This window comes from Heterodontus francisci, chromosome 24 (assembly GCF_036365525.1).
Source record: "Heterodontus francisci isolate sHetFra1 chromosome 24, sHetFra1.hap1, whole genome shotgun sequence".
Taxonomy (NCBI): domain Eukaryota; kingdom Metazoa; phylum Chordata; class Chondrichthyes; order Heterodontiformes; family Heterodontidae; genus Heterodontus; species Heterodontus francisci.
Genome location: NC_090394.1, coordinates 39299405 through 39324907, shown reverse-complemented (window position 1 = coordinate 39324907; position 25503 = coordinate 39299405). Strand labels below are relative to the sequence as shown.

Genomic DNA, 25503 nt, shown 5'->3' with positions numbered 1-25503 from the left:
GGGCCGCCCCCACTTCCCCAACCACCCTCAGGACTCAAGACGCACCCCCCCCCCACTTCCCCCCAAACTACCCCTTGCCTCTCCAGGGCCCAACCGATTACCCCTGGCAAGGCAGCCCAAACTTACCTGGACTCCTGGTTCCATGTCCTCGGCTAAGTTGCAGTCCCAGCAGTGGCCACCACTCTTATCTGTTCATGGCCTAGTTCTCACTTGATGAGTTCACCTGGCATGCATCATACACCCTTTTTTTTATTTCATCATAATCTCTATCTCTCTTGTCAACAAATCTAATAGATAGAGGAATAGCACAGCTGCTCCAACCTCTGGAGTGCACATTCTGTGCTGTATGGGAACTCCAGTATGCATCTCAGATCCTAGATAACCATATGTGCAGGATGTGTCATCAGTTGCAGCAGCTTGAGCTCTGGGTTTTAGAACTTGAGCAACAGCTAGCATCACTGTGGTGCATCCGTGAGATTGAGAGTTTTGTGGATAGCACGTTTATAGATGTGGTCACCCCGCAGCTTAAGACTAGGCAAGCAAAGAGGGAATGGGTGACCACCAGATAGTCAAGAAGAAACAAGCAGGTAGTACAGGAAACCGCTGAATGCATCTCACTCTCCAACCAGTATTCAATTCTGAATATTGAAGAAAGTGATGGTTCATCTGGGGAGTGCAGTCAGAGACATGGCCATGGACCACGGGTGGCTCAGCTGTACAGAGGGGTACAGAGAATACTGGAAAGTGATAGTGATAGAAGATTACTACTTTTGAGGTCTTGCTTGCTAATTTCTTACCTAGCTCACTAAATTCTTTCTGCAGGACCACATCCCTCTTTTGACCTGTGTCATTGGTACTGATGTGGTAGCAAGGAACAAACTAAGGTAGAACGTCTAGATTAGAAGAGGGCTAATTTCAATACAGTGAGAAGGGATTTAGAAGGGTAGAATGGAACCAAGGACTGGCAAGAAGAGCAAGTGAGTATTGAAATAGGAAGATGGTGCAGATGAATGCGTGACTGGAAAGATGGTGCAGGAGGGAGGGCTTTAGATTCCTGGGGCACTGGGACCAGTTCTGGAGAAGGTGGGACCTGTAAAGGCCGAATGGGTTGCACCTGCACAGAGGACAAACCTCCTTGCAGGGCGATTTGCTAGTGCTATTGGGGAGGGTTTAAACTAACTTGGCAAACAAATGTATTAGCGAGAGGCAGCATGGTTTTGTGAAGGGGAGGTCGTGTCTCACTAATTTGATTGAGTTTTTTGAGGAAGTGACAAAGATGATTAATGAAGGAAGGGCAGTGGATGTTATCTATATGGACTTCAATAAAGCCTTTAACAAGGTCCCTCATGGCAGACTGGTACAAAAGGTGAAGTCACACGGGATCAGAGGTGAGCTGGCAAGATGGATACAGAACTGGCTCGGTCATAGAAGACAGAGGGTAGCAGTGGAAGGGTGCTTTTCTGAATGGAGGGGTGTGACTAGTGGTGTTCCGCAGGGATCAGTGCTGGGACCTTTGCTCTTTGTAGTATATATAAATGATTTGGAGGAAAATGTAGCTGGTCTGATTAGTAAGTTTGCGGAAGACACAAAGGTTGGTGGAGTTGCGGATAGTGATGAGGATTGTCAGAGGATACAGCAGGATATAGATCGGTTGGAGACTTGGGCGGAGAAATGGCAGATGGAGTTTAATCCGGACAAATGTGAGGTAATGCATTTTGGAAGATCTAATGCAGGTGGAAAGTATACAGTAAATGGCAGAACCCTTAGGAGTATTGACAGGCAGAGAGATCTGGGCGTACAGGTCCACAGGTCACTGAAAGTGGCAACGCAGGTGGATAAGGTAGTCAAGAAGGCATACGGCATGCTTGCCTTCATCGGTCGGGACAGAGAGTATAAAAATTGGCAAGTCTTGCTGCAGCTGTACAGAATTTTAGTTCGGCCACACTTCGAATATTGCGTGCAATTCTGGTCGCCACACTACCAGAAGGACGTGGAGGCTTTGGAGAGGGTACAGAGGAGGTTTACCAGGATGTTGCCTGGTCTGGAGGGCATTAGCTATGAGGAGAGGTTGGATAAACTCAGATTGTTTTCACTGGAACGACGGAGGTGGAGGGGTGACATGATAGAGGTTTACAAAATTATGAGCAGCATGGACAGAGTGGATAGTCAGAAGCTTTTTCCCAGGGTGGAAGAGTCAGTTACTCGGGGACATAGGTTTAAGGTGCGAGGGGCAAAGTTTAGAGGGGATGTGCGAGGCAAGTTCTTTACACAGAGGGTGGTGAGTGCCTGGAACTTGCTGCCGGGGGAGGTGGTGGAAGCAGGTACGATAATGACGTTTAAGAGGCATCTGGACAAATACATGAATAGGATGGGAATAGAGGGATACGGTCCCCGGAAGTGCAGAAGGTTTAAGTTTAGGCAGGCCTCAAGATCAGCACAGGCTTGGAGGGCCGAATGGCCTGTTCCTGTGCTGTACTGTTCTTTGTTCTAGGTGTGGGAACCAGGAGATAATACAAGAGAGGAATACCAAGGTGCACAGAGAGTTGGGAGAGACAGATAGCACTGGAGTAGGAAATAGTAAAGTATTAGGTGGAATCAGAGTGAGCGTGTTAGACAGTAATAGAGAGGAGAATAATTCCGTATTAGATGGGAGTGGATTGAGAAAGACTACAAGGAATGCAAAGACAGGATTACAATACATGTGTGTAAATGCACAAAGTGTGGAGAATAAGGTTGGTGAGCTACAAGCACAAATAGCAATATGGGAATATGACGTAGTGGCAATAATGGAAACGTGGCTTAAAAATGGTGATGACTGGGTGCTTAATATACAAGGATATAAAGTGTTCAGAGAAGATTGAGGATGGAAAAAGGGAGGTGGGGTGGCAGTCCTGATTAGGGAAGGTATTGCAGTGCTGGAAAGAGAGGATATCCTTGAAGGGGCAATGACAGATCCATTTGGTTAGAGTTGAGGAGTAAAAAGGATATGATCACATTACTAGGGGTATTCTATAGGCTTCCAAATAGTGAGAGGGAGGTAGAGGAGAAGATCTGCAGGGAAATCACAGAGACGTGCAAGAATTACAGAGCCAGCTGCTGCTCAAGTTCCAAAACCCGAAGCTCAAGCTGCTGCAACTGATGACACTTCCTGCACATATGGTTATCCAGGTCCTGAGATGCATCCTGGAGTTCCCATATAGCACAGAATGCGCACTCCAGAGGTTATAGCAGCTGTGCTATTCCTCTATCTATGAGATAATAAACCTTGATACTACAACTAAACCCTGCTACTAATAAACCCTGCTACTAACCTTTACCAATAGTAATAATAATCCTACTACTGCTAATAATAAACTTAATACTAATCTACCGTACCACTATTAGGACACCCGACCAATACTAAAACATTACCAATAGTATTAATAATCTCACCAATAGTAATAAACCTTACCCATATTAATAACTAGGAAGTAATCCCAGCCAATCTACTATAAGTAAACCTTACTACTGCTAATAAAACCTGGAATTACTAATATTACCTGAGTTTTGAAAGACTCTCACCAACCAATCAACTACCTGTTTTCCTGTGTCATCACACTTTGATTTCTCTCAGAACGCGGTCGGTCCGCTCCAGAGGCACAGACTGGACTGGACCGGCTAGCTCTTTTAAACTGCCTGCTGGTCTTGCTCTCTCGCTTGCTCTCTCTTTCTCGCTCCTTCCTGCTGTTCTTTTAACTGCCCGCTGGTCTCGTTTTCTCTCTCTCTTGCTCCTTCCCACTGCTCTTTTAAGTGGCTCGCTGGTCTCATTCTCCCTCTCAGATTTAAATTTAACAATTGATCTAGCATCAACTGCAGCTTGCCAAACAGAGTTCCAAACTTCTAGCACCTTTTGTATGTAATTTCACTCCTGAAAGGTCTGGCTGTAATTTTAAACTATGTCCCGTAGTCCTAGACTCCCCAACCAGCAGATATGGTTTCTCTCTATCTATCCTATCAATACCCTTAATATGTTGAAAATTTCAATCAAGTCACCCTTTACCCTTCTAAATTCCAGGGAATACAACCCTATGTTGTGTAACCTGTCATTGTAACTTAACCCTGGAGTCAGGTATCATTCTGGTACATCTACACTGCTCTCCCTCCAAGGCCATTAGATCCTTCAGAAGGTGTGGTTTCCAGAACTGCAAACAATACTCCAGGTGTGGTCTACCCAGGACTTTGTATAGATGTGACATAACTACTACCACCTCACATTCTAGTTCATTCGATATGAAGCCAGCATTCCATTAGCCTTTTTTGATTATTTTCTCTCCCTGTTCATGGCATTGTAATGATCTATGTACATGGAGATCCACTGCTTATAGCTTTTCACCATTTAGAAAGCACTCTGCTCTATCCTTTTCAGATCCAAGTGGATGACTCCACTTGTCTACAATGAAATCCATTTGCTGCAGTTTTGCCATTCACTTAATCTATTAACATCCCTTTGTAATTTTATTGGAAGACAGATACAAGGGTGGGCAAAGAATTAACTGCAGTCTCAAGCAGAAGGTTGTTATTAATTACTATTAGGTTCTGCATGGAGATTGGTTACTAATGGAGGCCCATAGCAATTAGTGTTATGACTGTTGCTTTTTACTATCTATATTAATGATCTGGATGAAGGCATTGGTGGAGGCCTAAGAAAGTTTGTGGATGAGATAAAAGATTGCAATCAGATCTAAACGCAATAGGAGAATGGCTCTGTATCTGGCAGATGACAATTAATGTAGATAAACATTGTGTTTGGCAAATGGCTAGGGTAGCAGCAAGCATATATATACCATCCAGGGCTCCATACCTATAGTCTTTTCAGCAGATGTTATAGTGCGTGAGTCTCTACAGGTTCACAATCAGTGCCACAAAGTTACAGTAAAATCTAATAGAACATTAGGTTGTATTACTAGGGCTATATAAAACAAAAAGCACTCTAATATCCTTGTAACAGGACTTCATCTACAATACTGTGTCTAATTTTGGTGGAAGATATAGAGCCCCTGGAAAAGGTTCAGAAGCGGGCCACTAGCATGACAACATAGTTTAAAATCCCTTAGTTATCACTCTTGGCTTAGAGAGCTGGGTCTATTTATTCTAGAAAAGTATTATGTGATCTAGTACAGCTTGTGTTTGATTTTTTTGAGACAATCCCTGATTTGAAATTGAAACTAAAGGGCTTCCAGGTTCTGGGAGAGTCAAACCCAGGTTAGACAAACAGTCCTGTGATTGAGAAAAACAAACCATTTTCTTTCCCTAAGGACATGTGACTAGGGGCTTAGGTTTTGTTCACAAGGCTTTTGGAAAAGGTTTGTGTGTTTTGTAAAAAGAAGACCTTTGGAGAGTTGAGAAGGACACGGCAGTGGATGGAAAAATAAGCTAGTTTTTTTAAAGAGCCATGCTAAGAGCTGCAGCTTTTTATGCTTCCAGATAAAGGCCGGCTCAGGTCTGCAAATGAAACCCGACCCGAGCCCGACAGAACTACATCTGACCCGAGCCCGACCCAGCCTGAGTCCTTTCATTTTTCCTCGCGCCCGACCCAACCATCAGTTAACCTAGCTTTCTTTTTTCACTTTGTTGCTTATCTGCACAAGCTTAAAAAAACTGTAACCAAACAACCTTTCAAGTCCAAAAAGTACAGTCACATTGGAGCCACGTACCGGAGGTGGTGATAGAGTGTGTCCGACCCGGCATGACCCACCCCGAGCCTGAATGCCGGACCCGGAAAAGCGACCTGACCCGACCCGAACCTGACACAGGTCGGGCTGACTATTGGCAAATGGCTTACAGCAGTTGTTTTCAGCGACTGAAAAGTTATCAGTGGAACCATGCTATCAGGACAGCAGTGGGCAAGGCCAAGGTTGTTCGAGAGGTGACAAAATCAAATCGTTAACCGGAAGATTGCATCGTTCGCTATTGACGGGACCTTATTACTTCTGTATCTGCATCCTGGAGTACAGAACTTGAAAAACCACCTGAGGAAGATCCTGATTTTGTTGTACAGCGGGTTTGTTCGATGCCCCTTGCTGATAAGACTGCTCAGTGGATCTGTAAGGAATATCTTTGCTGCATCTGCTAATTAACGTGTAACCTTTAAGATATATATATACATCTTAACTGTGATTTAACTGTTAATTCATGTTTAATTTATGTTATTTTTGGGTTGAGTGTTAAAGTAAAATTTATAAAGTGAGATCTTGTCTGATTGGTTTTTGTTTCCTAAATTGGGTCAGTTGGGGGATTCAATTTGTTTGTTTTGTTGGTAGTCTCCACGGGAATTATAACAGCAGACTTCAGGTGATTTGATTGAGATATTTAAAGTACTGAAGGGACCAGACTTTGTATATGTGGATAGACTATTTGAATTAGACTAAGAAGAACAGGGCATGCATACAAGGTACATAAGCAGCAAACTAGGTTAAGTGTCAGGAGGCTTTTACTTTCACAGAGGATCATCTACTCTGGATGAGACTGATATCACTGTATACAAAACAAATGTGGGTCATAATTCATGTTCGCTGTGGTCACTGAGATGCACACATGGGAGAGGCTGAAACTCTAATTATATTCAAATCAGCAGTGGGGCGTATCACTCCCCTCGTGCTAGCAATGACATTCTTGTTATAATCTTGGTGTATTTTCTGCTGTACAGTGAAATGAACACAGAGGATTGCCTACCTGATATGCTGGTGTCAGCGGCTTCCTCAGTTTTGGCTTGCTCTGCTGCGGCCTCTTCTTGTGCCTTATATGTTTCTTCAACATCTACAACATCTTCTTGTGAATCCTTTGGAGGCGGGCTGGCATGACGTGTGTACCAGGTCAACCGATTGATCTGGGAAAGAAGATTGAGATACAACATCATGCATCAGCAGAAAACGGAACTAGCTGATGGTAAAATGGATAATATAGCCCCTATTTTACCTGATTGCATGTATTAGCTAACCATTTTAAACTTACCCCTGAACCAGAATATGGTAGCCTGGAATCTGAATCTGAAAAGGTAGCTCTAGCTTAAATTCAGTTGAAAAGAGAGGAGATGCAGTTTTAGAAGGAAAAACAGGAAAGAAAGATGAAACAGTTTGAGTTAGAAAGGCTAGGAGAGCAAGATGAAAATGCTACCAGCCACTCAAACCTTATCCCCAGTTCAGAGCAAAACTTTGATGTACTGAGACACTCATGATTCGTACCAAAATTTAATGAGGAGGAGGTTGAGTCTACCAGGCTAAAATGACCAAAAGAATTTTGGACTCTCCTCCTACTAGCCAAGTTTGTGGATGGGGCTCGTGAAGTTTTTTTTCCCTGTTATCAGAAGAAAGTTCCTCTGATTATGAACAAACTAAAACTGCAATTTTAAATGCCTATGACCTGGTACCGGAAGCAGATAGATGGAAAAGACCCACACAAACTTACATTGAATGTGAAAGAATCAATCATATGGCTTTTGTTTGCTGGATATGGTCTTTCAAGATCACTCATATGAAAATTTGAGAGAAGTGATTTTGCTGGGAGAGTTTAAAAATAGCATCCCAAATAGTATAAATATCCTCAGGTCATAATGACATTTACATAACATTTGTGAACGCCACAAGAAAACTAAAAGTGAGGCTAGTGTAGATGGGCCCACTGAACAAAGGGTTAGGTTCTAAATGCAGAGCTAACCAAACCCAGGACAAAGTGCAGGAGGAGAACCCAGATGCCTCATAGGGGCTAAAAACAATTTATCACCCACTATCAACCTAGAGATAAGAATTATCAATGTGCCAGAACCCGAACTAGTAAACTCATGTGTTGCGGTAACAGCAGTTAAGGGATTAAAGCCTGTAGACAGTGGAAATTTAAAACAACCAAGAACAATGTGGTAATGGAAATTTGCATATTACAAGCCTTGGAACAGAATAAGTGGGAAACAGATTTTTAAAAAACAGAACCTTTCCTGGGGCAAAACTTCAACACCCAAAAAGGTAATTCAATTATAATTGTGCCTCATCTAAAGAAAGGATGATGTAAAATGTAAAACAAGAAATGGTTGTTACAGACAATGCCAGCTGTAGCAGCTGTAAGATAGAGGTCTGGGTGTCATGTGTGACCCCGATACTTTCCTAATTTCTTTCTTTTTTTCTAAACCAAATAAAAAGGCAAACAACATAAAAATGAAATCCAAGGAATTCATTTTTTCCCCATCGAGGGAGATGTTACGCTCAGGCGAAGTGCAGTGACTGAAAATACAGAACTCAAACGGAAGAGTTATAAAAATGGACTTTCCCTTTAAAAAGTGGACAAGAAGCTGGAAAAGATGGCTGCTGAAGATCAAAAGACCTGACCTTGTATATTCAAACTATCTTAATGTCTGGTAAGAACAAAAGGATACCTTCTAAACTGAGATGTGTCAATTACATCCATCCTGAACCTATCAGGAGACATTTTTGAATTGAATGGGTTCTTCTGAATCAAAGAAGGTATGAAGTAGCCACATCCTAGGCCACTGTGGATCACCACAGGGAGGGATATCTACGTCTGCCAACACAGGCAAGATGGTAAGACCATTTTGACCTTAAAAGTAGCTATCTGGAGAGGGAGACCCAAGACAATAATCATGAAAGTCTGTCCAGCTGAGAGCTGGGAGAAATCCAGCATAAGCCAAAGGAGGTGCCCTGCTGTGAATTCTATACTTCAACTTGTGCAGCAGAGAACTGCAAGTGTTCCCATCTCTAGCCACCAAAGAATTCTACAAAACCCAGACCTGCAACTTTAAAGGAAAAAATGACCTCTGAGATGATTCAGCAGGTTACCGTGAATCTAAAATACCTACCTCACTTCATAGCCCTTATCTCTTTTCCTCTCTATCTCTTCTTATGTGTGTGTGCGAGTGAATGCATGTGTGGGTGCAGTTGCAACCATTTCAGCAGTGAATATTACTCAATAAATAGTTAATCTTCTGTTTAAAACCTACAAGAAAACCTGTCACTGACTGTTTATTTGACCAATGAAACAAAATGGGTAAAAACCCTGGGAACAAAAACATTTGCTGTGGTCAGCTGAGAGTTAAACAGTGGGAACCACCCACACCCATCACCATGTGGCTCTAACAAGGGGATGGCCCTACCATTTGTCCTGTAGACTCTATCCTTAAAAATAGCTCAGCAAGACATCTTTCAATCATTCACCTGTTCTGGTGTTGGAGGTTTAGTGAAGAGACTGATGGTCACCACCACAATCAGCGTAATGAGAGAGAGGATGAGAGAAAAGTGCAGGAAATGAACTTTGCCAATGACTGACGGGCGTGTATCCGGATGGCCACATGGTGGCGTGACGAAGACGAAATCCAAAATCATCCGAATTATACCAACAACAAACCCTGCAGCAAGGCCCCAGAATGCAGCCTGTGAACACAGAGTCAGATGTTAGTGCCTTTGTTCAGTAAATATTTAATGAGACATTTACATGTAAACTATTACAGGTGGTTTAAAACTGCCAGGAATTCTGGGAATCGAGCTCGATAGCTGAGCAGTTTGAGCTTTGCGGCTGTCCATCGATGCTAATGCTAAGGCGTTGAACAGTGGCTCAGTTTATAAAAACAGAAGTTGCTGGAAATGCTTGGCAGAACTGGCAGCATCTGTGGAGAGAGAAACAGAGTTAACGCCTCAGGTTGATGGCCTTTCATTAGAACAGGAATCCAGCATATGCAGTATTTTCCTTGTGTAATTGCATAGTAAGGTTGGGAAAGAGAGCTGTTCCTCTGTGCTTTATGATTAATACTTGTGGTTTTTTGAGTACCAGGAAAGGTTCTGTTTTTTTGAAATCTGTTTCCCACTTATTCTGTTCCAAGTCTTGTAATATGCAAATGTCCATTACCACATTGTTCTTGGCTGTTTTCAAATACCATTGAGTTTTTTAGTACCATTTCCCAATTGGGAATGCCAGCAGCCTCCTCAGACCCTCTTCCTCATATATGGCCACAAGGGAGGATATAAAACCATCCAGCAGTCACCCTCTCACTCCTTCCAGGGAGGTACTGGGCTTTGATTCTGGCAGGGCCAAGATAGGGATGTCTGTGGATAGTAAAGCCACGGGTGAAGATGTATACTGTTGTCCATAGGGACCATCCACTTTAATGGGAAAATTGTCAAATTGACTTTGAAATCATTTTTCAATCAATTTTCTCTGCTGGTGAAGGTGCTGGTCAATTTATTTGATGTACAGGTTCCACAGATAATAAGCAGCATTCAGTGCTTCGTCTAAATAACTGTTTTTTCATGTTGGAGCCAAAAGAGGAAATATCAGCATTTTGACTACACAAAGCATCACAGTTAAGCCCAATCTTTTGTTATCTGACATGCACAAATATTGTTTCAAGCAGGGGTAACTAGATATATATATTAGGAGCATAACCCTGGCTGATTAACCCTTCCTTAAGGGTACTTAGGTCAATTAGAACAACTTTAATGCTGCCCTTGTTGATCATCATCATCATAGCTTGTTGTTCCAAAAGTGCAGCCAGAATCTTGTGTAATTTATCTTGAATTGTTCCTTAGGAGTACAGGGTGTTGACAGGGGGGTGTTGCATCAGGCAATGTTCAGTATTTGCCTGAGCTCTCCACATTCACATCTGGGGTTTCTCAGCTGCCACTTGGTCATATTGTTACCAATATTTTCTATCCCAACTCTTACGCGATTTAGAGTACACCAGTGATTGTAAGGAGTTGCTCTGAAGAAACCAAGTTCTCCAAGATCATCAGCATTTCCCACCACTTTGTTAGTTTGTAGCCTTCCACAGTGGTATTTTCAAGGAAATTTCAGAGGCAAAGCTCTTTCTAGACTTCAGCCTCTTTGGTGGTGTATTGTGTCCATTCATTAAGTGTCTAGTGTTGTGGGATCACCTTAAGGGCAGACTACCTTAAAGACTGCAAATGAACATCATCATAGGAAGTGATGTCGAATGACACGTGACCAGTTAGTTGTGGGTGGAGCCCGACTTAGTAAGATGTGTTCAGATCCTACAGCTACCATTCCAGTTCTGTTATAATAAATCCCCACATTTATCTTGAATATTACTTGTGGTCCCATGACTCCTAACAACAGGTCACACAACAAGGGACAAGTAATATTACATGTTGGCAGCATTGGGATCTATATATTTTTCTGAAGACCACTGAACATCACATCATGGCAACTTTTGATTTTCCCGAAGAATACATCGAAAAAGAGAATTGTCGATTTCAAGGATGATGCCATATTGCACGTGAGGCAGGATGCAGTTCCTACTATCGATGCGCCAAGGAAGTGCAGCATCCACATTCAAGAGAAGCTTAAAGTGGAGATGGATGAGGTTGAACGCAACAGAGACATCCACTGAGTGCATCAGCATTCCGATTGGTGCAGCTCCATTACGTGCGTGCTGAAGAAGGCCTGCCATGACGGAATTTAGCCCTTAAGAGATGCTTGCACAAAATCCTGACCCTGGAGCAGCTCAATCCTAAATTCATTGATGCTAAGTATTTTTCAAAACTCGATGTGAAACACAGCTACTGGTCTGTCCGCTTAGCCAACTAGTCCCAGCTACTCATAGCTTTTAGAATGCCATTCGGGAGATACTGCTTCAGATAGTTACTGTTTGATCTGTGCATCAGCCAGGACATTTTCCAACAATACATGGACAGGATAATGGAAAATGTCCCGGGCTGTATTTGTATAGCTGGCGATATTGTGGTGATGGGCTGGACCAAGGCCGAAACGTGTATTTGCTAATGCTGGCTGCTAGTTGTGAGGGCCTTGTGTTTAATAGCAAGAAGTGCCAGGTCAACTTTTTTGAATTGGGCACATCAACTTTTTTGAATTGGGCACATCAACTTTTTTGAATCGATATGTTCTGTCAGAGGAATGCGCCCAGACCTAAATAAGATCGATGGTGTCGAGAGCCATACCGACTCCTCAGGACCAGAAAGACTTATAACGGTGTCTCGGGCTCAATGTTTCGGCCCTGTACATTCCTAATTTCACTGAGCGAGCAGCACCGCTTAGGGAACTGATGCATTAAGATACTCCTTAGTAGTGGCAAGCATGCACCAGCAGGTGTTTGAGTCCTTAAAGTTAGTCCTGTCAAGTAAACATAGTGTGCTACAAAACTATAACCTGACCAAAGAGACCACTCTCGAGGTCGACGTGTCCCAGAAGGGATCAGTGCCTGCATCATGCAGGAAGAGAAGCCAATCGCCTTCATGTCAAAGTGTTTGTCGCAAACCCAATCCAATTTTCTAACATCAAATGTAACTCTTTAGTTTTGGTTTTTGTTGTCGTTAGGTTTCACACCTACTTGTTCGGAAATCACTATAGTAGCGACTGAAGACAAGCCGCTTGAAACTATATGACGCAAACTGCTCACGAGTGCCCCTCCGTGGGTTGCAGAGACTTCTGGTGAAAGTCCAGGGCTACGAATGTGACGTACGATAAAACCAGGAGATAAAATGGCCACATCGGACACGTTGAGCAGGTTGCCCAATCCAAATGAAAATACCGATGTTTTGCTCGATTTGCATGTCCACAGTGTGGATGTTCAGATTGAGGATGTCCTCAACATCGACCTTACGAGTTTTGGAACCCACAAATGTAAGCAGCCGAGAGACGAGACAGCACATGACCCTACCCTATATTGCTGCTGTGGAAGGCCATTGTGGAAGGATGACCTGACACCATACAGGAAGTAACTGAACATCTACGCTGTTTCTGGCCATATTGAGATGAGCTCGGTATATCACAAGGGGTGATTTTCAAAGGCAAACAAGTCCTGATACCCAAGGCTCTGCGCTCTGACATTCTGGCCCAATTGCAGCAGGAACATCTAGGAATAGAACGCCAGATGTCTTGCAAGGGAGACGATATACTGGCCAGGAAACAATGGTGACATTGAGACGCTGGTGAAATCCTGCGAGGCATGTCAAACTTGTCAGCTGAATCAGCAAAAGGATTCCAAATGCAATACCCTCACACCCATGGGCAAAGATCGGCACAGATTTTTCTAGGCACAGAATGATGATTTCCTCCTTGTCACAGAATACTTTACCAAGTTTCCAATCATTAGGCAGCTGCGTGATATATCAAGTGCAGTGGTTGCTGATACAGTTAGTGTTTTATTCAGCCTGTCTGGTGTGCCGGACGAAATCATCTCCAATAATGCGTCGCAATATACAAGAAGACAATTCCGACACGTGTGCCAAGCAGGGATAGACACCAACATGTTGCATCACAGACATTTGACAAAAGCCACAGACATGGGGCAATTAATTTACATATAAAGTATATATCCAATCTAATGCCATCAAAATACAGTCCAATTTAAAACACATTCTCCCTATAAATAAAGTAGCTAAGCATACAAATATCAATGGAGAACAGCACAACTATATTAACTAGCTAGCAAGCAAAATAATATGCAATGCCAATGCGAATTACATTTGCAATTACTTTTACTGATAGGTTATTTTAAAACACAAGGTTAAAAGCTTGAAGCAGGGGTGTCCAATATTTTCGCATGGGAGGGCCACATTACAATATTTGTCTTACACTGAGGGCATTAAAAATTTATCCTACTATTAATAAAAACAAAACAAAGGTGCATTTTTGTGAAGAAGCTTTAAATGAGAAGAGAATTTATTGACTTACTTTCTGGTCACTATGTTGGTCACTGATTTAGTGAGACACCTGGCATTTTTTTGCTTGCACAAGTAGTCAATGTTTGCCTGCACATTTGCAGCGATGTAGAGTATCCCGGATAGATGTCCATTGTCAGGAGTGATCTTGATCGCTTTCTCTCCCACTTCTCTCTCTCTCTGTCGATCTCTCCCTCTCTGTGACCCCCTCTCTGTGTCACCCCCTCGCTCTCTGTCCTCTCTCTCTCTCCCCCATCTCCCCCGCTCTCTCTCTCTCTCTCCACTCGCTCTCTCTCCCCCTCTCTCTCTGCCCCTTTCTCTGCTCCCCTCTCTCTCTATGCCCTCCTCTCTCTCTGCCCCTTCTCTCTGCTCCCCTCACTCTCTCTATCCCTCTCCCTTTCTCCCTCTCTCTGTCCCACTCTCTGCCTCCCTCTTTCTGCTTCCCTCTCTCTGCCTCCCTCCCCTCTCTCCCTCCCTCCCTCCCTCGCTCTCTCTCCCCTCTCTCTCCCACCCTCTACTTTCCTCCCTCCCTCTCTCTCTCCCTCCCTCTCTGCCTCCTCTCTCTCCCTCCGTTCCCTCTCCCCCTCCCTCCCACTCCTTCACTCCCCTCCCTCTCTTGAACCCCCCCCTCTCCCTCTCCCCTCCCTCTCTTTGGGAACTATCAGCTTTGTGATTGGTCAGTTTTTAAAAAAATCGCAGCTGTCAGTGTCACAGCTGATGTGTTTAGAGCGGGATTAGCACTTCCAATTCGGACAAGTTCGGAGTTTTCTGGCGGGCTTTTTTAAAACATTGGAACCTGCCGGAAAACCTCGAACTGATCAAAATTGGAAGCGCTGGTCCCGTTCTAAACACATGTCAACTGTGACACTGATAGCTGCGATTTTTTATTAAACTGACTGGTTGAAAAATGAAGCCAATAGGAAATTTCTCATCATGAAATTACGAGTCACTGACCCCAAAATTTTTACGACGGACACTGGTGTCTGTGTACGGACACGTTGCCGACCCCTGGTGCCAAGTGGGAGGTCTGTCATGTGACATTGTCGCTGCATTATCCTCAGTCCAATGGCATAGCTGAACGCATGGTGCGCACTATCAAAGCACTTATTTTAAAGTGTAGGCAGATGGATCAAGACCTCAAGGTTGCAATGCTGCAGCTCCAGGCTATTCTATCAGACATGGGCTTACTGTCCCTGCAGAGTTAATGTTTGGAAGGCAGAGCAGTACTACACTGCCCAGTCATCATCTCTCTCAGTTTTCCACTGTAAGTATATTCTTCTGTCTAAATAAGAGATGAAGGCATCACATGACAGGCATGCTGAACCAGCAATAGCTCCAGTACAGGTAGGGCAGAAGGTGAGAGTACTTGACAATGCATCAGGAACTTGGTATCCTGCAGAATTGCTAGTATATGAGACCAGCCCCAATTCTACAAGGACTAGAGACCCAGTGGTGTGCTACTCAGAAGAAACTGAGTCAACTCAGAGGGATGTATGACAACACTACACATGGCAATCCTGTAGTATTGTGGACGCGTTCAAAAACATGATCTGGAGATGAATGCATGGAGGCTTCAAGAACCGGAAGTGAATATGATAACCAGAATCTCAAGGAATCATCCAGGTCAGCTCTACTCTGGGAAAAGATTCACGACTACCAGATCCAGATGTATAAGCTAACCTCCTCTACGATTTAGAGACTGCTTTTTTTTAGGTTAGAGATACAGCACTGAAACAGGCCCTTCGGCCCACCGAGTCTGTGCCGACCATCAACCACCCATTTATACTAATCCTACACTAATCCCATATTCCTACCACATCCCCACCTGTCCCTATATTTCCCTATCACCTACCTATACTGGGGGCAATTTATAATGGCCAATTTATCTACCAATCTGCAAGTCTTTTGGCTTGTGGGAGGAAACCGGAGCACCCGGAGAAAACCCACGCAGACACAGGGAGAACTTGCAAACTCCACACAGGCAGTACCCAGAATTGAACCTGGGTCGCTGGAGTTGTGAGGCTGCGGTGCTAACCACTGCGCCACTGTGCCACCCTAAATTTGCTTATCTGTAAATAATATTTTGTTAAATTATGTATAGTTAGTCCAAACCACAACATTGTTGTTTCCTGTACATATGTTTTTATCTTTGGAAAAAAGAGGGATGTTGTGAGATGATCTTAAAGATGGGCCACCTTAAGGACTGCAAATGAACATCATTATAGGAAGTGATGTCGAGTCACATGTGACCATAGTTGTGGGTGGAGCCTGACATAGTAAGACGTGTTCAGATGTACTCCTGCAGTTACTATTGTGTGTGTATATATCTATATATATATATATATGTTACAGTTCTGTTATAATAAAATCCCATGTTTATTTTGAATATTACTTGTGTTCCCAAGACTCATAACAACAGATCACACACTCAGGGACAAGTAATGTTATATCTAGGATTATACGTCTGTTTTCCTCTCAATTTTACTGAAAGCATGCCACCTCACTGATGGCAGAGCAAACCTCACAAAGTAGTATAGGGACTGCTGGATTCAGTTTTGAAGTCCCTGTGATCGTACAAGATTGATTGAATTCAATACCTGTGTTGTGTGCATGGCTCAAGCATGACCATACTGGGGAACAGTACTGTACAGTAAAAGGCAAGGCTGGGTGCTTGGAGTGCACTGGAATCTGCTCTCCATTTTCTGTTGGCCAGTTTCTGGAGTACAACGTTCTTGGAGTTCAGTTTCTTTCTCAGTTTCTTGATATACCCTTTGCCAGTCTTTGGTCTAATGTGCTCGCAAACCTCTCCAGCTCTCTATCTCTTTCACCTCCTTTAATATGTTTCTTTAAACCTACATCTTTGACCAAGCTTTTGGCCACCTGTCCTAATATCACTTTATGTGGCTCAGTGTCAAATTTTGTCTGATAATGCTCCTGTGAAGTGCTGTCAGAGGTTTTACTATGTTAACAGTGTTATGTAAATGCAAGATATTGCTGTTGTTGTTGTAATAATAGTTCATTAGATACACCATCGAGTCCAGCTGCCTTTCCACATTCCAGGGTTTTCATAGTTATTTATAGCTTCTCAATGTTGGGCTGCTCATAGTGAATTTTACTCTCTCTGAGGAGTAAATAGAGCTCCTGATTTGCTTGTGTTGTTTTGCGCTGTGCATTGTCACCTGGCTTGCTATTTAAAATGAACTGGTGTGCACCTTGGTTGGGAAGAACTATGGTAATGCACTTGGTTGCTATCCATCAGGTTTCATCTTGCAAATGATGGCCCATGCTTTTTTGCTATTGTAGCACAAAGGATGGGAGAAACAATACAAGATAAATGGTAGGATTTTAAAGGGGTGGAAGAACAGAGAGACCTGGGGGTGTTTGTGCATAAAGCTTTGACAGTGGAATTTCAGGTTAATAAGGCAGTTAATAAAGCATATGGGATCCTAGGCTTTATAAACTGAGAAATAGAGAACAAAAGCCAGGAAGTTATGCTAGACCAGGGTTGTCCAAGCTTTTCTTGTGGGGGGCCACATTACAATTTTTGTCTTACACTGGGGACAAGTGAGACAATTTCAGAAAGATAAAGGCATTAAAAATTTATCTTACTCTGAATCAAAACAACAACAAACGTGCATTTTTGTGAAGAAGCTTGAAATTAAAAGATAAATTTATTGAGTTACTTTGTCATCACTATGTTGGATACTGATTAGTGAGATACCTGACATTTATTTGCTTGCACAAGTAGTCAATATTTGCCAGCACACCTGTAGTGATGTGGAGTATTCCAGATAGATGTCCATCTGTCAGGAGTGATCTTGAGCACTCTTTCCCTCTGTCTGTCTGTTTGTCTGACTCGCTCGCTCTGTCCCCCCTCTTTCTCTTTCTCTCTATATCTGTCTCTATTCCCTTCTCTCTCTCTTTCTGTCTCTGTTCCATCTGTCTCTCTGTCCCCCTTTCTCTCTATGGCTCTGTTCCCCCCTCTCCCCCGACAGTTACAGGGAGTGGGAGCGCTGACAGGTGCTGACATTGGGAACAGCAGTCTCCCAACTTCGGACAAATTCAGGGTTCCAGCGGGTTTTAAAAAAAAATTCGGAACCCACTGGAAAACCCTGAATCTGTCCTCCTCAACAGGCGGTAGAAGCAGAATCTTTGAATATTTTTAAGGCAGAGGTAGATTGATTCTTGATAAGCAAGAGGGTGGAAGGTTATCGGGGGTAGGTGGAAATGTGGAGTAATCAGTTCAGCCATGAACTAATTGAATGGCAGAGCAGGCTCGAAGGGCCAAGTGGCCTATACCTGCTCCTAATTCGTATGTTCATATGTATGTTCTTAAGTTGGGAAACCGTTGTTCCTGATGTCAGCACCTGTCAGCTGTGAAACTGACAGTATGATTTTTTAAAAAGCCGGTCTGAAAGAAGAAGCCAATGGAAAATTTCTCATCTCTGAAATACATCCGTGTGGTGGATGGAGATCTTTGGTGGGCCAGATCCTGGCCCGTGGGCCCTATTTTGGACAACCGTGTGCTAGACCTATATGAAACACTAGTTCGCTCCCAGCTGCAGTACTGTGTTCAAATATGGGCACGACACTTTAGGAAGGAAGTGAAGGCTTTGGAGAGGCTGCAGGTGAGATTTAGTAGAATAATTCCAAGGATGAGGGATTGCATTTTCATGGATATCCTAGAGAGGCTGTAGCTGTTTTCCATAACGCAGAGAAGGCTAAGAGAAGATTTGATAGAGGTGTATAAAATCATGAACAGTTCAGGTAGAGTAAAGAAAGAGAAACTGCTTCCAATGGCTGAAGGATTCATAAACAAAGGGCACAGATTTAAGGTGATTGGCAAAAGAACCTGAAGTGCATGAGGATAAACCTTTTTATGCAGGAGTGCTTACCCCCCCCCACCCCGTCACTGGCCCTCAAGCTAACCTGCCACGATCAGCCTCCCTTCTTGCAATCCGAGGACCCACCTCCCCAAAATTTCTGGGCCAAGTGACCCATCCACAATCTCTTCCATGAACAATCTGTCCTTCCCCATGACACCACAATATTTTCCCCATCTCTCCCTTGCTATCTCTCCTCCTCCTACCCTTGCCCCACCACAATCCCTCCCTCCTCTCAGGTCTCTAGCTGCAATCTTATACTGCCTTTCAATTTGACTGGCTGCTGGCTAAGAAACAAAGAAAAACATTCAAATGAGCTCCTAACATTAAATTCTGCAGGATCTCCCCATTCCCCGCATTTCCAGGTTTCCCAGCCGCTACAACTCCTCAACCCCGAACATGATCCCTCCCCACAGCCCTGTAAGTAACAGGGGGGCCATGATGGCTGCCACCAGATAGAATATTCTTATTTGCAGAGAATCCCACCTTATTGAAGCTGACAATTTTGAATATTGTCTTTTGTTGAGGCTTTGAGGAGTACTGCTGATGCTGACTTTTACATCTACATGGAATGATACAGCACTGAAGGAGCTCATTCCGCCCATTGTGCCTGTGCCAGAACTTTGAAGGAGCTATCAAATTAGCCCCACTCTCTTGCTCTTTCACCATAGTCCTGCGAATTCTCTCTCTATATATATATATCCAATTCCCTTTTAAAAGTAAAAGCAAAATACTGCGGATGTTGGAAATCTGAAATAAAAACAAGAAATGCTGAAACCACTCAGCAGGTCTGGCAGCATCTGTGGAAAGAGAAGCAGAGATAACATTTCGGGTCAGTGACCCTTCTTCGGAACTAGCAAATATTGGAAATGTCAAAGGTTATAAGCAAGAGAGCCGGGGATGGGGCAAGAGATAACAAAGGAGAAGGTGTAGATTGGTTGGACAAGGCCACATAGCTGACCAAGAGGTCATGGAGCAAAGGCAAACAATATGTTAATGGTGTGTTGAAAGACAAAGCATTAGTACAGATAGAGTGTTAACGAACTGAAGATTGAGCAGCAGCAAGGACAAACATGAAAAAAAACAGTGGGTAAGCAAACTGAACAAACTACAATGAAATGAAATAAACAAAAGAAAACAAAATTGTAATAAATGAAAAAACGATCTCAAAGCTGTTCTACTCCGCAGTTTCATTTCATCTTTCGTCTCATCCGCGCATTAACAAAAAACTTTTTTTCTTCCTTTCAGATGTCAAGGAATGCAAGCTCCAGCAGCTGATGGGGACGAATGCTCCTCCAGAACCTCCTTCCGCTTCACTTCCCTCTGACCCCACCCCTTGCCCCTTGCCGTGTATTCACTATACCCTCTGACCTCCCCCTCTCTGATGCTGAACGTTCTGTACTCAGCAAAGGTCTCAGATTTATCCCCTTACGTCCTCACCTCAATGAATTTCGCGCCCGGCATGACGTTGAGCTCTTCTTCCGTCGCCTCTGTCTCCGGGCTCACTTCTTTGACCATGAGTCCTCCTCCCGACCAGCAGACCCATTCACCCACCTCCAGCATTCTCCCTCTACCTGGACCCCTCCCCCTGGCCTCTTACCCGCTCTTGATCTCTTCATTGAAAACTGTCGGCAAGACATTGGTCATCTCAATTTCTCTGCCCCTATCACTCACTTTAACCTGTCCCCCTCTGAACTTGAGGCACTCTGTTCTCTCAGGTCTAACCCCAACATGGTCATCAAACCAGCAGATAAGGGGGGGTGCTGTTGTTGTATGGCGTACCGACCTCTACCTTGCAGAGGCTCAGCGTCAACTTTCAGACACTTCTTCCTACCTCCCCCGGACCATGACCCCACCACTGAACATCAAGCCACTGTCCAAAGGACTGTCACTGACCTCATCTCCTCTGGAGATCTTCCCCCTACAGCTTCCAACCTCATAGTCCCGCAACCCCGGGCAGCCCGCTTCCACCTTCTTCCCAAAATCCACAAGCGGGACTGACACCCATTGTGTCAGCCTGCTCCTGCCCCACTGAACTAATTTCTTCCTATCTTGACTCTATCTTTTCTCCGCTGGTCCAGTCTCTTCCCACCTACATCCGTGACTCTTCTGACGCCCTACATCATTTTGACAATTTCCAGTTTCCTGGTCCCAACCGCCTCCTCTTCATTATGGACGTCCAATCGCTCTACACTCCATCCCCCACCAGGATGTTTTAAGGGCTCTCCGCTTCTTCCTTGAACAGAGGCCCAACCAGTCCCCATCCACCACCACCCTCCTCCGCATGGCTGAACTTGTTCTCACATTGAACAACATTCTCCTTCAACTCCACTCACTTCCTTCAAGTAAAAGGTGTTGCTATGAGTACCCGCATGGTCCTAGTTATGCCTGTCTTTTCGTGGGATATGTCGAGCATTCTTTGTTCCAGTCCTACTCAGGCCCCCTCCCCCAAATCTTTTTCCGGTACATTGATGACTGTATCGGTGCCATTTCCTGCTCCCGCCCTGAACTGGAAAACTTTATCAACTTTGCTTCGGATTTCCACCCTCCTCTCACCTTTACATGGTCCATCTCTGACACTTCCCTTCCCTTCCTCGACTTCTCTGTCTCCATCTCTGGGGATAGGTTGTCTACTAATAACCATTATAAGCCCACCGACTCCCACAGCTACCTGGACTACACATCTTTACACCCTACCTCCTGTAAGGACTCCATTCCATTCTCCCAGTTTCTCCGTCTCCGACGCATCTGCTCTGATGATGCCACCTTCCATGATGGTGCTTCTGATATGACCTTTTTCCTCAACCGAGGATTCCCCCCACTGTTGTTGACAGGGCCCTCAACCATGTCTGGCCCATTTCCCGCACCTCACCCTCACCCCTTCCCATCCCTCCCAGAACCATGACAGGGTTCCCCTTGTCCTCACTTTTCACCCCATCAGCCTCCATATCCAAAGGATCATCCTCCGCCATTTCCGCCACCTTCAGCGTGGTGCCACTACCAAACGCATCTTTCCCTCCCTTCCCCTGTCAGCATTCTGAAGGGATCATTCCTTCCGCGACACCCTGGTCCACTCCTCCATTACCCCCACCACCTCATCCCCGTCCCATGGCACCTTCCCCTGCAATCGCAGGAGGTGTAATACCTGCTCATTTACCTCCTCTCTCCTCACTATCCCAGGCCCCAAACTCTCCTTTCAGGTGAAGCAGCGATTTACTTGTATTTCTTTCAATGTAGTATACTGTATTCGCTGCTCACAATGTGGTCTCCTCTACATTGGGGAGACCAAATGCAGACTGGGTGACCGCTTTGCAGAACACCACCGGGCGGCACAGTGGCGCAGTGGTTAGCACCGCAGCCTCACAGCTCCAGCGACCCGGGTTCAATTCTGGGTACTGCCTGTGTGGAGTTTGCAAGTTCCCCCTGTGTCTGCGTGGGTTTCCTCCGGGTGCTCCGGTTTCCTCCCACATGCCAAAAGACTTGCAGGTTGATAGGTTAATTGGCCATTATAAATTGCCCCTAGTATAGGTAGGTGGTAGGGAAATATAGGGACAGGTGTGGTGGGAATATGGAATTAGTGTAGGATTAGTATCAATGGGTGGTTGATGGTCGGCACAGACTCAGTGGGCCGAAGGGCCTGTTTCAGTGTTGTATCTCTAAACTAAACTAAACTAAAACCTCCGCTCAGTCTGCAAGCAGGACCCTGAGCTTCCGGTTGCTTGCCATTTCAACGCTCCCCCCTGCTCTCATGCTCACATCTCTATCCAGGGCTTGCTGCAGTGTTCCATTGAACATCAACGCAAGCTCGAGGAACAGCATCTCATTTTCGGATTAGGCACACTACAGCCTGCCGGACTGAACATTGAGTTCAATAATTTCAGAGCATGACGGGCCTCCCATTTTTTATTTTTAGTTAATTTTTCTTTTTTACATTTTTTACAATTTTTTTTCTTTTGTTTATTTCATTTCATTGCAGTTTGTTCAGTTTGCTTACCCACTGTTTTTTTTCATGTTTGTACTTGCTGCTGCTCAATCTTCAGTTCGTTAACACCCTATCTGTACTAATGCTTTGTCTTTCAACACACCATTAACATATTGTTTGCCTTTGCTCCATGACCTCTTGGTCAGCTATGTGGCTTTGTCCAATCTACACCTTCTCCTTTGTTATCTCTTGCCCCACCCCGGCTCACTTGCTTATAACCTTTGACATTTCTAATATTTGCTAGTTCCGAAGAAGGGTTACTGACCCGAAATGTTAACTCTGCTTCTCTTTCCACAGATGCTGCCAGACCTGCTGAGTGATTCCAGCATTTCTTGTTTTTATCCCTTTTAAAAGTTACTGCTTAAACTGCTTTCACCACGTATTTAGGCACTGCATCCTAGCTCATAACAATTTGCTATGTAAAATAAAATTCTCCTCATCTCCACCCTGGTTCTTTTGCTAATTATCTTAAATCTGTGTCATCTGGTCATCAGCCTTCCTGCCAGTGGAAACAGTTTCTTCCTATCTACTCTATCAAACCACTTCAATATTTTGATCACCTCTATTAAATTTCCCCTTAACCTTCGGTTCTATAGGAGAACAAACCCAGTTCTCTAGTCTTGCCATGTAACTGAAATCCATCATCCCTAGTAAATCCTCCCAGCATCCTCTCCAAGGAATAGTCAGAAGGAGAAATATGAGTTTTCTTTTTTCAGCGGCTGAGATTGTTTTTTCCCACAGGCTGAAGATCCTGCAAATGCCCACTTGTGGGAATGACTGGAACTCCCTCTACGGTGCTCAATATCATAGCAGACAGGAATAAACCCACAGTACATGATACTATCACGTAGCATTAATGCCAATTTGCATGCAATTTTTTTAAAAATTGTTTAAAATAGCTCGAAATACAGAACTGAAAATAAACCCCAGAATTTAAGAATAAAATTAAAAATATATGAAAAAGAATCAACTCAAGCATGTTGTCAGACTTGGTCTCTCCCACAGTTAGTTATGATGGGATCACAGGTAATTGAATTCACCCCCACTGCTCTTGCTGATATCAACTAACTGAGAATAGACCAGAAACCAAACTGGAATATACTAGCCTGAATGATTCAGTTCCATGCCAATTTTATCAGTTTAGCTCCTGGGAAGGTTACAAAACAAATCTTAAAAGAAACTACTCACCTTCTCATTAGCTCGTTTCCAAAAGCAGCCAACTATAAAGACCACTGCAATTGGTGGTGTTAGGTAGGAGGTGATGGATTGGATGTACATGAAGAGCTGACCACCTTGGCTCATTTGCAGTAGAGGAATCCATAAAACAGACACCACCACCAGGATCAGCACAACCACCCTGTGACAAATGGAAAATCACGTTTAGCAACTACACAGGAGCCTCACTTCTATTGAAATTGATTTCCATCAGCACACTGACCCGAAACGTTAACTCTGCTTCTCTTTTCACAGATGCTGCCAGACCTGCTGAGTGGTTCCAGCATTTCTTGTTTTTATTATTATAGGCAAAGATAAAGATGGGCTTTTAGTCCATTCGCTATTGTCCTTCCAGAATACCAACCTCCTGTCTTTCCAGTACCGCATCTAATTTAACTGCCTCAACCACCCTTCTTGTTAACTCACTGCAGGTTTTGATCGTGCTGTGTGTAAAATATTCACCAACATCTGTCCTAAATTTGCCCCTTGAACATGTGCCCCTTTGCCCTGCTGCCATTGTATATCTGTTTCATGTTTACTTTCTGCATCCTGTACAGATCCCCTGAGAGGTCATTTTTTGAGACTGACAAGTGCTAGCTTATCAAGTTATTCCAGATAGGAAATCAATCTGACATTGGAGATCAGCCTCATTGCTCTCGCTGCCTCTAGAGCTGGATGTTATGTTGAGAAGATCAAAACTGTATACTGTACTCCAGGTTCAGCCAGACAAGGGGACTATAAAGCTTCAACTTGATCTCTAGAAATTTGAACTCATCTGATTTAATGATTTAACTCACTACCCTATTTACTTTATTGTGATCTCACATGGTCTGGACATGATGAACAACAAGTTGAACTTCAAAGGACAGCTTTTTGTAAAAGGTTCTTTGATTGTGTATTAAGTGGGGGTCATTCTAGACATACACAGACAATAGCAGAATGAGTATTATTCAATTAAAGACCAAAATGGATTTTACTACTGTGCAGCTTTGAGGCAGGAGCATTGCACAGATTTGTTTTTGCTTGTGGGAGATGGAAGGCATCGGTCTGCCACCATCCCACCCCCCACTCTTCCTGCTTTATAAGGCTGACTGTGTGTATGAGTAAACGTACCTGGATGTTTTTGCCTCATTTTACTCTGGATTGTGCTGACCTGCAGTAGTGAACAGTTATTGTAACTGTTCTTTGTTTTGTGCCATCTTGTGATCAAAATTGACTCTTAAAACAGGGATCCAGCTCCTGTGATTCTTCCAATGGTCACATTTGACCCCAAGTTGAATTTCTTATCCACACCATTACTATGACCGCCTATTTCCAACTTCATGACATTGCTCGGCTCCACCTTGCCTCAGCTCATCTGCTGTTAAAACCCTCACCCATTAACTCTAGACTTGACTATTCCAATGCATTCCAAGCTTGTTTCCTGCATTCTACCTCCCATAATCTTGAAGTCACCCAAAGCTCTGCTGCCTGCATCCTAACACACGTGAAGTAGGGATGGGAACAGAGGTTGCTGGCACCATCCCAACCCCAGGCCATTTTCCCGGAGGCGGGATGGGGGTCGGAAGGGCTACCCGACCACAAGTAGCAGGTGGCCAATTGAGGTAAATTAATGGCCTATTAAGGCCAATTGTCAGAGGCAGCCTGCGGGCTCCAGGGGTCATTGGGAAGCTGCCTGGAGGCAGCCTCTTGGCAGCAGACCAGAGGGCCTGTGCTCCAAACAGGTTTAGAGGCCATCCCTGCCTGC

At 44.1% G+C, this 25503-nt stretch overlaps 1 protein-coding gene across 1 annotated transcript in view; it reads right to left on the bottom strand.

The window, feature by feature from the left end:
* LOC137383322 (sodium/myo-inositol cotransporter 2-like) overlaps positions 1-25503 on the bottom strand; it is a 132297-nt gene that overhangs the window by 8913 nt on the left and 97881 nt on the right. The window contains exons 12-14 of the mRNA XM_068055994.1: positions 23730-23898; positions 9198-9413; positions 6712-6865 (exon numbers count right to left, since the gene is read on the bottom strand). Coding sequence (XP_067912095.1) covers positions 6712-6865; positions 9198-9413; positions 23730-23898 — 539 coding nt within the window. The remainder of the gene's footprint in view (positions 1-6711; positions 6866-9197; positions 9414-23729; positions 23899-25503) is intronic.